Source organism: Filicampus tigris, chromosome 15 (genome assembly GCF_054856515.1).
Source record: "Filicampus tigris isolate MCC_2025a chromosome 15, RoL_Ftig_1.0, whole genome shotgun sequence".
Classification (NCBI taxonomy): domain Eukaryota; kingdom Metazoa; phylum Chordata; class Actinopteri; order Syngnathiformes; family Syngnathidae; genus Filicampus; species Filicampus tigris.
Genome location: NC_141231.1, coordinates 6,635,936 through 6,652,631, shown reverse-complemented (window position 1 = coordinate 6,652,631; position 16,696 = coordinate 6,635,936). Strand labels below are relative to the sequence as shown.

The 16,696-nt window shown below is 39.3% G+C and overlaps 1 protein-coding gene across 3 annotated transcripts in view; it reads left to right on the top strand.

The window, feature by feature from the left end:
• Window positions 1-16,696, top strand: part of astn2 (astrotactin 2) — a 264,845-nt gene that overhangs the window by 40,344 nt on the left and 207,805 nt on the right. For all 3 annotated transcript variants that reach the window (XM_086053042.1, XM_086053041.1, XM_086053043.1), the window contains exon 2: window positions 11,477-11,664. In XM_086053042.1, the coding sequence (XP_085909168.1) occupies window positions 11,477-11,664 (188 nt within the window). The remainder of the gene's footprint in view (window positions 1-11,476; window positions 11,665-16,696) is intronic.

Below are 16,696 nucleotides of genomic sequence, written 5' to 3'. Positions count from 1 at the left end.
GAACTAATACATTGCAATGCTGCATAAGGAAATTGCCTTTTTAAAAATATGTAATTGATTACCTTTGGAATAACATCTTTCTGCTTTTATTCACTCTCGCACGTCTTGATAGTCAGTCGTTGTACTGGCAAGTAATGTCACATTTTCTAGTCAACTGTCATTAATTCAAGATTATTTTATTGTCAATGTGTCAAACTAGTTTGTTACCCTTTCACTAGATTTTCATAAAATACTGTACACTAGTCAGCACAGAAGGAAACAGAATTATTTTAAACCCGATAAATCAGGACTTTCCAAGAAAATCGAGAATATGGCTCTCACTTTTCTTGCATTTTACTGACTTTGGGAAAGTGTGGCGGGCAAATGGTGTGGAATATATGCCTTCTTGAAGCCACCCACTGTTACTTGCCACACCTTGTCTGAGTTTTGTGAAGCGGTGAGTCACTGTCTCTGAAAATATGATTGCTTTTATGTCGGAGATGCTCGGTTTGCAGCCGAGCAGCTGCTGCTTAGATTGACCACAGCTGGTGCTGCTGCGGGGATCGAGTGTGGGCCTCTGTGATAAGGCGGGAGGGGCCTCTGTTGAGCAGAAATTAAATAATCCACAAACTGAGTGGCCTTCCATGGAATTATTTTCATTCTCTCATTCATTTTCTGTGCTACAGCAGGCATCTCATCTTGCAAGACACTTGAAATAGTCTATTGTTGTTATACACTATTTGGATGCATGGGCTTCTTTCAGGTGTCACCACCACCATACGTTGGCTTGTGCGGCTGCAAGATGCAAGTATCTTTTATTTTCCCTGAATATCTGGCGTAAAAAAAAAAAAAATATCGAGTGGAAACTTGTGGAGAAAAATATTCCACGCAGACTAGAAGAATATTAAACAATTGTACTTTTCTATTGCAATTTATATATCAGACAGTTGTTTAAAACAATGCTATTGTGGAGAAATGCAGTGAAATGGCTGAACGTAGCTCCTTGTAACATAAACATGAATGCGCATTGCGGAGCGACTACATCACAAATTGAAGCCGTTTATTCCTGAACTCAGATTAGATTGGAAAAAGTTTTACATGGTGAGCATTCTCGCCATCGCTGAGTTGAGCGGGCAAAGTGGGCTTGTACTTAAACAATGAGTCAACATCCTACTTCACAATGTTTCTGAATGCAAATCTGAGCGTTTGTTTTATTGGACTATTTCGTCCAATCCACAAACCACATAGATGTCTCACTAAAGCTCACCTTTAATCATCAAAGCTAATTTGGGAACAAATATCTTAACTTTCATTAAAGTCTTAAACATAGGTCTTTGATGTCATTTCATAAACTAGAAGAAAATTAACAAAACCAGACAACCGAAAGAAAATAATTTTCTCCAAAAACAGTCAAGTCCAAAATTTTCACATAGCTATACAATTCCACTGAAATGGTGTTAATTTATTGTAAAAAAATAAAATTAAAATGCGGTGTGCCAGACCTGCAGTCTATTGAACTAACACTTAACATTAATTAAAATGACTCCTTAATGTAAACCCTTCAATAGGAAAGACAAATCAGACATGTTTGAGGACATACATGATGAGTTGCAAGTATGAGATGAAGTAAATATGCATGGGCTAATTATTGGCTTAAATGGAGATGTTTGCTGCTGTAAAATGAATAGAGAACTTATCAGTTTCTGAAGTCAAATATAGTTTTGATGAGTCTTAATTAGCTGTTTGGTTTAGCATGGTTAGGACAAGCAACATCAAATGATGTCGTAAAAGGGAGTCGACTCATAGGTGTAGCTCTGTTTTTGTCTGAACGGTGGCCATCACTTAAACCAGGTTGGCAAACAATAGATGGGAAGGGATAATACACCCCACGGTGGTGAAAACAACCTTCGTGTATGATGTGTGGAAACAACATGACACAAATGACTGATGTTCCGAGAATTGGCAATGCGAAGCCAGAATTAAATTCCTCAATACTTTGTACTCTTGCTTTATATTTCCTGCTCCTTATTCTGACCCCTCTGTCACCATCTCTGCTTCCTTTTTGAATCCGTCTCTTTTCCTACTCCTCCTCCTCCTCGAATGAATTATTTAAGCTTCGCTTGCCTTCTGTGCTGTCAGGAGTCAGCGCTATAGGCAGACTCAACCTGCAAAAAGACGCTATGCCACGTATGTAATGACATGCCACAGAGTGCCCTCGGGTGCCAGCCTTCATCCTGGTAAACTTCGATGACGCGGGCTTGTTGCCGAGCTGACAAACTGTCATGGAGCTGTCAGCCTTGAACAATCAGAGAGCGTGTCAGTGCGATGATCACCTTTTACACGGAGGAACGTCAGTCTACAGGGAACCAGAGTTGTTGTGTGTGGGCGGGCAGGCTAGCGTGCACGCATGCATGCAAATCTCAGCAATTAGTCTAGTCCGGAGCCGATGCCGACTGTGTATCACAACACTCAAGGCAGAACAACCCCAATCTTGACAGGTTTTCAACTTGCCCACCAATCCCGGCTGATCTTTGATTTTGATCCTAAGAGAAATATGTGGTAAATGGTCTAAATTCGAAACCCACCACATACCAGTGAGACCAGGAAAAGGGCACTTCTGAAGGTCAATGTGAAATAAAAGACTTCAAAAACTCTGCTCCACTAGGTTTAATGAAAACTGACCTTGGTTTGAAGTTGCAACCTGTCAGTTGCCAGAGGATTTCTCTATTTTTCAGAAGCCCCCTGTACGATGTAGGGATAGGCATATTAATTGATTAAAAATTAATTGATTGTTAAGAATTGATCAATTGTGATATTCATTTCCGATTATATATATATATATATATATATATATATATATATATATATATATATATATATATATATATATATATATATATATATATATATATATATATATATATAAAATCGGAAATGAATATATACATATATATATATTTTTTATATATGTATTTATATTAAAGGCCATCCCGGCCCGAGCCAACTAACTTGATTTGCAGGCCTGAGCCCAGAATCTGAAATTTTATATTTTATTCGTGAGGACTCAGGATTCTGGCACCGTAGCTCACTTAAATATACCAACAAAATATTAACTTTAAAAATAAGTGTGGGCAACGGTAATCAAACCTATGCTCTCGGATCTCATAGTCACACGCCTATACCGTTACGCCACAGTGCCTTATATAATAAGGAGCCTGGGCCCGACCCAACCTGAACGTAATAATTGACATTTTGGGCCCTGCCCGGCTCAGACTCGGGCTCAGGCTTAAGATCTTACCTCTAGTCAAGATAGTGTGCTTACTGTACATTAATCAGAAATAAAATGAACTTTTTTTTATTTGGGCCGCAATGTCACAGAAATTGAAAAATGTCAAAGGGTCTGAATACTTTCCGTACCCACTGTGTGTGCGTGTGTGTGTGTGTAAATATATATATATATATATATATATATAGATATACAGATATACAGATAGATAGATAGATAGATAGATAGATAGATAGATAGGTAGATAGATAGATAGATAGATAGATAGATAGATGGATTGATGGATTAGCCTGATACTGATTCTGATATTTGGCAGGGTAAAATTCCAATAACCAATTAATCGTCCAATTAATTAAAACATAAATAAAGAAAATTAAATGAATACAGATGTGAAGTACAAGCAGAACATTTGACTGTTTAACAATACTTTGTTCTTGAGTATTGTTTACATTTTTGTCTGATTTTTCGCCCATTTTGGGAAATATCGTTATCTTTGTCTTATTTTGTAGAGTGTTAATGTGGACAAAAAGGAATTCATCAATGAAGTCATCTACAATTTTTATTTTGCCGATTTTGACTATTTTAAAAGAGCTAAAATCCACGGATTAAATACAGTAGGTCAGGCCCTAATAGTACCATTATTATTCACAGCTCCAATTCAGAGAACAGGTCAGCCGTAGTTGGTCGTTGGGAGCAGTTGTAATGTCATTTTCAGTCGACAGAAGACAAAATGGCCGCCCCCGGAGATGGGTAAAAACGAGTGTATTTTACTGCTTAACTTATATTTCACAAACACAAAATTAATCATAATGCTGTGTTTCAACTAGTGGGCCTGCTGGGAACATATTCTTGAAAAAAATATGTTTGGGTTCACTTCCTCTTTAAGGTAATTTGAACACATTTCTTTTTTCAGAAGTTAATATCAAACTGGTAACCCTTCACATTAATCAGTTGCCAATAAATAGACCCCTGTTATAGCAATACAGCCTGAGTAAGGAAGATACTACTTCAAATCTATAGGATTTTGCATTGTACACTAGTTCAGGCAGTAAGACTGAATCAAATGGCAACAATTAGTTTGCAAACATAGATCAAAACCAACTTTGATAAAAAAAAATGGCACTACTCCTTTTTCAAACAGCCGATCCAAAAACACAAGGAGCAACTGCTTCCAGTGTCCTTTGAAACAAAGCAAGTAAGGTGTAAAAAGCTTGGACAGAATCCTTGACAAAGCCTTCTTAGTGCTGCTAAGTCCTCAGTGTGGGCACTGGAGATATTCCTGAGTCAAACACATTTTGTCAGCATAACTCACATTTGAAAAGCTCATTTTATAATCCCTCACTTCATTTTACTACGCTTTCTATTCTTTACTTATGAAAGTCTTTTTAAAGTTCAGAGCATGATGGAGATTTTTTTTTTTTTTTTTTAACCCATTCTCGAGCGGTCAGGAAAGCAGTTACAAAAACAAACACACAGTGTCGGTGGTCATTTAAATACTTAAATGCAGGCACACATTTTCTTATGCAACATGTAATCAAATATAAATACCTAGCAAGATGGCAACTTGAATACAGAAAGTGCTTAGGGAGCTCAGTAAGGATTTAATGTCAAAATTAAAATGGACAAACGCAAACATGCTAATACTTGATATGGTAACATAAAACAATATTGAAGCTTACATACAGTAAATGCTTTGGCAGTTGAATAATGAGTTTATCTTCGAGTTTGATACTGTTTAAAATAATAATTTTATACTGCTAAAATGGTGACAGTTTATATGCTAACATGCAGGAAGATCATACCCTTATTTTATACAATGTAATGAGATACAATTTTAAATTAGATAAAATACAAACATGGCATTTTTATATGCTAACATACAGAAAGATGGCAACTTGTATACAGAAATGAGCTAAGATAAAGAGCTTTAAGCAGAACCATATGGATTTTACATAATGTCTTAAAGGGAAGTCAGCAAAAAAAAAATATTTGCAATAATATGTTGCATAATAGGGCGGCATGGTGGTGCATTGTTAACACGTCCCCCTCACAGTTTAGAGGTCGTGGGTTCGATCGCGGCTCCGGCCTCCCTGTGTGGGGTTTGCATGTTCTCCATGTGCCTGCGTGGGTTTTCTTCGGGTACTCCGGTTTCCTCCCACATTCCAAAAACATGCATGGTAAGTTGATTGGATACTCTAAATTGCCTCTAGGTGTGATTGTGAGTGCGGATGTTTGTCTCTGTGTGCCCTGCGATTGGCTGGCAACCAATTCAGGGTGTCCCCTGCCTACTGCCCAAAGACAGCTGGGATAGGCTCCAGCACGCCCGCGACCCTTGTGAGGATAAGCGGTATAGATAATGGATGGATGGATGTTGCATAATACTCCTCCACTAGTGTGAGCGTGGTATTCTGATTAAAGGAGATGTATCATGCTATTTTAAGCTTTCCACTGTTAACTATAGGCATATGCATGATTGTATATTTATTTCCTGTAGCACAATGACGCTCACATTTCTTAATAAAAGATACGTTATTTTGGTGGCTCTCTTTCTAACCCGGAAGTAAGACGTCTGGTTCACCATACCCCGCCACTCCCCAAGTGGCTGCCGCAAAGCCGGCACCGCGCTACCTATCAAACAGTAAATAGTAAAGAGATGATGGAAGAACGTATTGTGGAGTCTTATGTTCTCGATCCAAGACATGATCCATCCTCACCTGTTTTCTGAAGCTGAACCATGATTGGTCGTTACTTGAGCCCTGAGTAACTGTGCAACAAAATGGCTGCCACCTGTGATGGCTAACTCATATTCCACAAACATAATATTAATCAGAATGCCATGTTTCGACTAGTGAGCCTGCATGAAGCAAATTATTGTTAAGAAAATGTTGTAGTTGTCTTTCTCTTTAATAATAATGATAATGCTAATAATAATAATAATGTTGATTGGAAAAAAATAGTTTCACAGTACAACTACATCTGAGGTTGATCAGCATTTGGTAATGGATTGTGTTCAACCTTGGAGTGCCTCCTGTAGATGAAATAGACATTTGGATGTATGCAGCAACAACTGGGTATCAAGAACTGCTGCGTGTAGTATAAAATTATGACACGTATTTTCAGCGCATTTTTATCAGTCCATCTGTTTTCTATATTGCCTGTCAAACTTAGGGTCCTGGAGATTCAAACCAAGATCTCCTGACTTTAAGGTATGCATGCTTATCCACCCAGTTGCTCATCTGATTTCTGACAATCCATGAATTATCAATGATCAACATGCCAATCAAGTATGCCAAGAAAGGTTCACTAATGCATTCCTGTGGTGTGTCCTTGGACTCAATCTGGTTTACGCACGCAGACGCACACCTACACACACACCCCCACCCCCACACGCACACGCACGCACACACACACACACAGCGATGCACATATACACATTAATAATGGTCCTGCTAATGAATTACAAGCAGGCCTCGAGGCCACACACACCTTTTATCCCAGTGATGTCTGGCTCGGAGCCCAGTGACCGGACTCAAATACAAGGACACACTCACACACACCTAATTTTGTCTTTAAATAGCACTCCTAGTGAAACTCTGTCATATTCATGTATAAACATAGATAATACACAGCCAGACATTAGGCTAGCTGGTTTTGGTGCATTCGAATTTTCTGCAAAACGTCGCTTTTTCACAAGGAAGTAATTTTTAATTTGCATCAAAATGACATATTATTTAAAGCCGGCTGAGCAAGTCTCTGCAGCGGATTTGACAAGAGTGTTAAAATTATAAGGCACGGGTACATCTCCCTGTCAGAAAGTGCTTATTTTAATGTGGGGTGGGCGTCGTCAGTCCCGCCAATTTAACGTAGCAGACAAAAGCAGCTTTTCCAGTGGGGGTTTCAAGTTTTAAGATCTTCACACACCACAAAATTTTATCATACGCTGTTGTCAGCAAAAACGCGAAAGGTCCAGCAGGTTTATTACAATAGAAGAAAGTGCACCTTTTGAGTACTACAGGGAATAAATGGTGGTTTAATGCTAAAATAACCATCTTAGAAATCCATAATGCTTCTCGTATTGTTTTTTTGTTGTTGTTTTTTTTGGGTGCTAAAGCTATCTAAAGCTTTTACTTCCCTGTTTTTGGAGGTATTGCAAGTTACAAAATTGACAATGATAATAAAAAAAATGTTAAAGATGGGGCAAATTTAACCTCCACCTCATTATTTTTCGTCTTTGAAGACTTTGAAAACACCATCAGAAGCCCATTTTAAACTTCCTGTATGACAGCAATTTTCCAGGTGTCGCTATTCTCTATAATTGACAGATTCAGAATTGAGAATATAAAATCTACCCAGGGACTGGATGGCACTTGTTAGGAAAGCCCACTTCTCAGTGGCTGTAAAAGCAAGCCTTTTCCCCCGTTTCCTTTTGCGGCACTAGCACAGAATCGGGGTTGAAGCGGAAGGATTTAGTTTCAGAAGCCTGATTTAGACATCCCGTATTCGCTGATATTTTCCATTTTAAACAGCATGACGTCGAATGGAAGTTATGGTGTGGACACGGAGATTTTCTGCCGCAGAGATAATATCAGAGATGACACGGTGCCAATGTATAAAACCCTTGTAACAGTACTTGTATAAGCCAGCATTTCTTCTATTTTGTCTCAATGGTACTGATAAGGAATGAGGGTGAAGATGAGTCGTGAATTTTCTGCATTCAGAAGCAGCATCAGACACACGCGACTCGTAAAGGCTGACTTGGGTCTGCTTTTTACATGCTGTTCTATACAAACAGCACCAAAGGAATAGGAGTAATATTGAGCTGGAAATTTCCCACCTTCAGAGGCAGTATCAGAAGTGTCTTTTACACGGCTTGCTAAAGATGTAATTTTTCTGACTTTTTTCTGTGTCTCTGTTCTGTCAAAGCGGCACTGCCACAGAACGCGTGGGTTTGGTGGGTTGGGCCTCGGAGGTGAAGTTGACACGGGAATTTTAACACCACACTTTTTTGATCATATGGCCGTTATGCGCAGACAGTGTTGACAGAAAGGAGGGTGAAATTTGCCCTGGAGTTTTCCACCTTTGGAGGTAGGTCGGGTCAGAAATCCATTTTACACTTCACCTTTTTTTATGTTCTCCATTCACGGCACTGACACAAAATGGGGGGTAAGGTCAACCCGGGGAACTTAATACCCTATTCTCCTGCCTTTTTGCAATTGTCAGTGATAGACGAGTATTTTATACATCACAACAGCCACTGGCAACTGTGGCAAAAAAAAATTGTGATCAACAAATGTGTTTAATAGTGACTCCGATTATCAGCGGGGGCCGATATTTAGCATCTTGAATCATATCGCAATCTGCGTTTTTTTTTAAATCTGCTGGTCGACAATTTCAATCTGAGCCTGTGAACCCTCTGCACTAGTTTTTTTTAAATTTTTACTAAAAGATAATGATAGCTCATTTTAGTTACATTTCTGAGACATGCTGCTGAACCTGGGAGTTCCCTGGATTTAATGTAGAAAACAAAGATGTCTATTGTCTTAATATAAAACGATAGCTTGTAAATCTGAAAATGTGTTTACATTCTTAAAGCCATTTATATCAAGAGTTGGAGTTTGATTTTTTTTTTTTCAATTGACGCAAATATTTTCTCTTTTACCGTAAATGAATATTGGCACCAAATATTGGTCTCCTTGACTATTAATATTCGGTATTGGAATTGGCCTGGAAAAAACCTAAACATATTGGTCCATTCTATCTAGCGTTTAATGGGTTGGTAGACTATCTGAATATTTTGAAATCCTGTTTCCATGCCATTGTTGCCACTGCTGAAAATAATGCTGCCGATTTTTTGCCTCAATTGTTTTAATCCACGCATGGGACTGCAATCCTTCTGATTTTAATAGATAGACTCGGCCATTTTCTGACATGACTGACTCCCACCATGCACCCTGCCTGTGCCTCAAGGCAGAGCTCAGCTTAGCCTCCCCTGATGACGTAGCCCAGAGTCAGTAGGTTAATAACTAGCCGCATTCAGCGACATTTGTCATTTGCCACCTGCCCAGCTGATGGATGTCACAGATGTCTGCTCCCTTGTCACCTGCATGACAAAATACCGCATCACGCACCGACACATCGTGTGTCTCCCACCCGAAGGCCCTGCTTGCTGCTACTCCTTTACCTCTTTGCCCTTTTAGAAATCCTGAGATTCAAGTGAGATTAGCTAGTCATCTTGCCTTTGCCATAAATCTGACCACGTGATATAGGATTCAAAGGGTTATTATCTGGCTGAAGTGAAAAAAAAGTAACTTTACCCCAGAAGTGGGACATGTTGGAGATACACTGTGGACTTCATGACTATAATTTATCACGGCCAGAAGAAGACTTGACTTGAGTACTTTCAACAGGTCCGGGACCATTTGGCAAGGGTTTCCGTAGTTCTTCAGATATTGCATCTAAACTTTTTAGTTCCAAGACTGGTTCCAAGAGCTATGACTACAGAAAGTTGACAGTGGCTAAGTTGGGCATTTTTTGTTCAGATCATCTTCATCATTGTTTAGGTCAAAATGTATTTTCAACAAACCACAGATTCACAATTATTTAATTTGTTGCATTATAACATTCCTCAAGGTGAAGATCAAAGTTCAAAGTGAACAAAAAAAACAAGACAAGACAAGGCCAAAATACAAAGACTAAAAACGTACATTTTCAATAAACAGAATTGAGCCACATCTCAAACTGATGGACTTCATGAGAGATTTACTTATCTCAAATTATGTTGACAATTTGCTCCCATATGATGATAGATACAAAAAAAAAATCACCTTTCAATAAACTCTTCAATTTGTAAAATAGGGCTGTGCATGTATTGTTGGTGACTAGAATAGAGAAACGATTAGCTGTCAAAAACTAATGCAGAATCAGAATTTTTGCATTCGAGTCACGCCAAAACAACACTAACCAGTGTAATTTCTTTCTTCCCTCTCCCTCACCCTCCAACGTTCTCTCTTGTTTTCTTTACGCACCCCCCGTCCATAGGAAACCACAGAACTTCTTCCGTTGCCATGATTGGTCAAAACAAAAGTTTGGTAGGCGTGTACAAGTTGCCGCATCGGCAATCAGCGCAAAGTAATTAAGTGAATGTCCCGCCTTTCCCGAGCAGATTACATTGGAGTTGTCCCAGATTGATACTGTGGAGAAATCATTTGAGTGATTCACGTATAACTCATTTGGGGAAAAGTGAGAAACCTTGAGAAGGGACCGCAGATGGGGGGATCCCCCTTCCAGGATGATCAGGCTGCAATGGATGCCGAGTGGGCAACATTGAACACACAATCAATCTGGCCCTTGCCACCTTAAAATTCCGCAGGACAAAGCGTCAAGGTTCACGTGACAATTGACTCTGACTTTAACCAAGTCAAAATTCAATTTGCAAAAACCACAAATTAAACGTTTTGCTGAGAGCTTTGTCAATTTGCCCTCATATTACCATGAGATCGTTTTTCCATGGACCCATCTTTTCCTGATGAATATTACTTGTCGAAATAGACAAGGCATAACACATGACATGGTACTGCTTTTGGAAGTGATGTTCACATGTGTCTTGATTTCCACCATCACTTTTAAAAGCTTCCAGTACTTTGCTGATGTCTGCATAATTTGCAGACGCAGGCCCAAAGCTAATGCATTTTTATACTGACTTCAGTTGCACAGTGATTAATGCAGACGACAAGACGGCAAGACGACAACACTGCTGCAGAGATGTCGCGCCTGCAACTGCCACAGACAATTAATTGAGCTTGATATGGCTATTGTCTTCCGATTAGGGGATATCCTTCCTCCCAACGACAAGAACATCAGATGCGATATGAAGAGAAATGTGACTCTTTCATTATATATTTTTTGAAATGCTTAAACCACTTTTTGATTTACTCACACTTAGACAAATCTCTAATACCGTCCTTATCGGCGTGCAGGTTTTGCGCTTGGCGACGTTTGATGGTAATTCCTCCTGAACCAGCGGTATGACAGTTCAAATCAGCTTATTCAAAGGTTCTTCGGCTGATGCGTTGATGTTCTGGGTTACAACGCAGCATTAGAAAAGCCCACGGTCAAATTACAAAACTACCCTCGTGCACCTCTAGTCCAGTTAAATGAAATTTTCTAAACGCCTCCCTTTTGTTTTTGGTTATGTGGTCTCTTGTCTTGCAGAGATGTCAGGGATGGGGGAAGACATTTCCCAGGTGCACTGGAAGCAGCAGTGGCTGGCGAATGGGACACTTTATTTCCACGTGTCCATGACGGAGTCGGAGGCGGTGGCCCAGACCACGCAGGCCTCGGCGCGGGAGCCAGTGCACATTATGCACGAACACATGCATCTGCTGCACATCTCGGTTATGGTAAGTAGGGAAAAGTTACATTTTACTGATACTGTAGTAATTTATTTTATTACCAGGAAGTAACACACAAAGGTGAATCAATAGAAAGATATTTTTACTCAATGCTATCTGGTTTTACTACTACGGAACAGAATGTTAACATTTATTATCTGGACATTTAAGTGATCAAAGTTTTGTAAAACTTCGTACTTTTTGAAATGTTCTTTTTTTGTTCAGCTGCTTTTGGCACAATTTGACTTCAGCATCATTCACTGCCTGTGGGGCACTTCTTTTGAATGTAATTTTATCCAGAGGATAATCATGCTTTTTTTTTTTTTTTGTGAAAAAACTAAGCCAAATACCTCAATGTTTTTTTTTTTCAAAATACTAAACCAAATACCTCAATGATGATTTTAGGACATTCATACGTTTTGAGGGGGTGGTTCTGTCTCATGCAAATTAACCATTGCTTTCCTCGCAACACTCCACTGACGTTTTTGTGAAAACAGCTTTCATTGCCATAACAGCTAGGGTCCTAAGTCAGAAAAAAGCAAGAGTCCCCATATTGACATGATAGCCATACGTAGTATTTTCACTCAGGGAGGGAGCAATTCACCAAGGCACCAAATTACACTTGTCAATTTGTGGACAGGAGTGGATCCCTTATATGGTCGATACATCGGGGCACAACTCCGGTCTTCGAGGGCCGCTGTCCTGCTTGTTTTAGATATTTCCCTCCTCCAACACATGTGGTTCAAACGATCAGGATCGTTATCAGGTTTCTGCAGAGCTTGCTGACTAGCTGATCGTTTGAATCAGGTGTGTTGGAGGAGTGAAACAATATGCAGGATAGTGGCCCTCGATGGCCAGAGTGGAGAGCTAGAATAATTAAGACAAACACTTTAGTACTGTTGCTACTACTACTACTCATCATAATAAAATTGATGCTGATAATAATAATAATGATAATGTTGATACTACTACAATTGCTACTACTAACACTACAGATAATGATGATCATAATGATAATGATTATACTACTACTTGGGTCACTTATGGTGTAGTGGTACTCACGCCTGAGTTGTGTGCGGGCAGCGTGGGATCGGCTCCCGCTCAGTGACGGTGTCTGTGTGTGTACCCTGCTGGCTGGCGACCAGTTCGGGGTGTGGTCTGCCTTTCGCCCATTGTCAGCTGGGATAGGCTCCAGCACCTCCCCATGACCCTGCACAGGATAAGCGGTTTGGAAGATGACATGACATACTAATATTACTACTACTACTACTATTGGTACTAATACTACTACTACTACTACTAATAATGATAATAATAGTAAGACAGCCAAGAAATTAAGCATCCTGCTGCCTGAACTATCTCAGAAAATACAAAAAATCCATCATAATACATCATATCCAATCTTTTCAGCTTGAAATATTACCCCGATGTTCATATTTAATTACATGAGGGGGCGGGACAAAGTGTGAGGAACAGGAGGAAGGTGGGAGTGAAGGAAGAGGGTTTGGGAGAAGGATTTCTTGACTGACAGTTGACTGCCAAGAAGAATAGAGTCCTCACATTGAAGTCTGGCCCTGAACTGACAGTAGCAGACATAATGATGTTCACTCGAATAGCCAGAGGACACCTTCGGGGTGCGAGGCCAAACAGCCACACTTTACCATTTCGACCGCCTCAGTGTGATTCTTCAATGGGTTTCAGCCCCTATTCCTGCATTGGAATTCTGGTACTCTGGAAGTCTTCCTCTTTAAAGATTCATTTTTAAAGGGCTGTGAATTTGAATTACTCATTTGTATTTCCTTAATTAGTCTTTAATCAGTACCTGGATACCTGGCGCACTAATAGTTGCAAGATTTTTGTTTAGGATACTGAATATGCTTTCTCTGTTGAGCCAAATTTCACTCACTACTGTATCTAGTAGTACTGCTACCTCAATCTCTCTCTCACTCACCCCTTTAAGATCCAGCACACCACACCCAAGGGATTACTTTGCTTTCTTTTTTCCATCTCTTTTTAGTTTTACCATTTTATATGCTAGAAGTGGCACTTAATATAAAAAAGTAGTCTTTCTTCTTCGGCCAAGGATATTTTAGGGGTATTACTACTCTACTGCTCTGGAATTTATTTGAAGGTAAAGGAAATGGGTTTTCAAGAAGAAGGTTGAACATTGCAGGGAATGCACACGAGAAGTGTTGTCCAGGCAGTTAATCAAGGCTGCTCTGTGGTATCGAAGAAAAGAACAGTGGTCGTTCATTTTTAAAGAACCTCTGGTCTCTGTATGAAATGCAAACACATGTAAACACTCATGTAAACACAATCAATTAAATTTTAACTCAAACTCAGTCCTGGCGACTGTTCAATGTCATATTTTTGGAGCCCAGAATGTAACTGTGAAAAATCTGGCAATTTTTTATTTCTTCTGTGAGATGTGAAAACAAATAACAAAATAATGAGTCACTTTTTTTTTGTTATTTGTTTTATGATTACCAATTGAAAATGGAAGTAATGAATGATACATGGATTTTCTTCCAATTTAGCATTGCCTATCTGTCAAGTATACACTCTGTGGTTCAGAGTTGGTAGAAATTGGACAAGATCTGCAGGTGACCCAAAAACTGCCAAATTTACCTTAAAATGGCAATTTCAAACCAAAATGACTTACTTTGTTCTTAACATTTTTTGTGTGTCTCCCATTAAAGATTTTTAGGGGTCCTGCTTGTGTCCCCTACTTGCTGTCTCCAATCAACAACATGCCTACAGAAATGTTTGGTTTTTTTGGTCTTAGGAATGACAATTTATTTGACCTAAGAATAATAATGATAACAAAAGATGAATCCAAAGTGTTTATACATTTAGTACACCACCTAGCGTAAAGTCACTCATGGTAGGGTTGATGTTTTTTTCAGGGGTGTATAAATGGAAGAAAATATGGAGCCAGTCCTCCTTCTTTGTAGCTTTACAATCTTCCACTCTTCAGGGAAGACTTTCTACAAGATTTGGAAGTGTGTCTTTGGGAAGCTTTGTTCTAGTTACACCCAATGGAATTTCCACCATGCCAGTCCACATATTTAATCACAGTAAATCATCTGTTGTATAAAGTTATTTATGTATTTTTGTCAGAACTGGCGTCCTAATTTGAAGGAAGTGCTGAGCACCACAGTGACAGTTACATAATGGACAGGTTAGTATTCTATACCTCATTTCATTTATCTAAACGGAGAAGATGATTTAGAACATTTGAATCATTTCACGAATTGACAGAGAGCAGAGAAGAACCAGTAGTGTAATTCTTGGGAATAGTAATATCCAAAAGCAGGCAGTTCTTCTCTGGAAGGAAGTTCTACCTGCATTTTGATCAGGGCTACCAAATCCCACCCTCCATTCCAAAGGTGCACTGGTGTAACCTTTACTCTAGGACTGGGGCATCACCTGACCCCTTTTACTGACGCACTTACCCCATTATTAATGAGCTGTACCCAGTATCAGGTGCAGACGGGCCATCAGACTAGCCGATACAGCTGGAGTGGGAAACAAAAACAAAAAACGTTGTTGCAGCTTTTCATGTGTGCCACGCGCAATGTTTCCTTCTACATTCATTAATTTGCGACCTGCTCTTGGCGGATGTGACCAACATCGTACAGTCCTAGTCTACATCAACGATGCAACTCTAAAAAGTCCTTGCAATGACATGTTGGGTGTCGGAGAGCCGCCTACTAGCAGGCTTGTTGGAAAGAAATTTACTGCACAACAAAATGAAGCAAACTTCTTGATCAGGGCACACAAAAAGAGGAAAATAAAACAAGAGGATAAAGAGAAGAGCAAAAATATTGTGGTAAATATTTCATCTGTCACATACAAAAGCAGTGCTGCCAGTTTGTCCCAGTCTTACTTAGCATCACAAAGTTGAATGCACGTTACTAGCTAACATTAAAAATCACAATTGCTAATCAAATGAGACAAAACTAAATCTGTTTGAATGTGTTTACACAGAAAAGTTTGCCATTTTGATATGCAGTACATGATGATTCTTCAAGGTGCCATAAAGTTGTTTTTGGATAACAACATCAACTCTTTTCAAATAAAAGAAGGACTTTCAAATCAAAGAGGAGTAAAGTTTGTATACATACATGGGACCATGCAAGCTAACACCATCCTAGCCGCAACCGGTTCATGGTCAGACATTCTTTGGGAGTTAGGCATGTTCCATAGACCAATTGGACATACTGCTGGGTCACCAAATGAAGCAGCTATGGAAAAAAAAAACTCCCAATATTTTATAAAATCTATACTATTTGAAACATTTGTGGCTGTAATATTTGTGTTTTTTTTATTGTTTTTTTTTTTACGTTAACTACCTACACAACACAGCCTGGCCAATCACAGCACAGCTCAGAACAGCTGTCTCACATATTCCTGGTGGCACTCTGTTTTTAAAAAGGTTAAATATCATAGTGAATGCATTTACTGTATGTCTGTGGGGAAAATAGTTTTTATGAACTTGTTATATCCGTGGAGCTCAATGCTACAGGCTGAATTAGGAATGTAGGGGTTATAGTATTTGTTTTTTATTTAAGTTTAAATACAAAAGTAATATATATTTTGGAGAATACATTTCACGTAGTGATAACAACTGTGATTACTCTTCTGGAGCTGTTACATGTTTCATCAGCTGGAGAAAGCAATGACAGAATGTGAAAAACGTGTCAGAACTTGATTACAGCATGAGAAACATAAGTGAACCCATCAGAACGTGCCAGGGTGCGAGAGAACATACTGTCATCCTTGGTAGATCGTGTGCCAAACTATGTGGGTAACTACATGGGCCTTTGAGTCTTGATTCAGCAACAGCTGCCCATGCACCCACGACTGTCATAGACAGCATGATTGACTGTGAGAAAACTGAAAACGTAGTTGGACTTGAATACGGATGGGAAAATAGCCAACATCTAGGCGCTCTACGTTGACCAAACGGGGCTACTCTGGCCGCTGGGAACATAGTGTAAATTTAGCTTAAGATCACGAGGCTAACTATGTGTTTTAA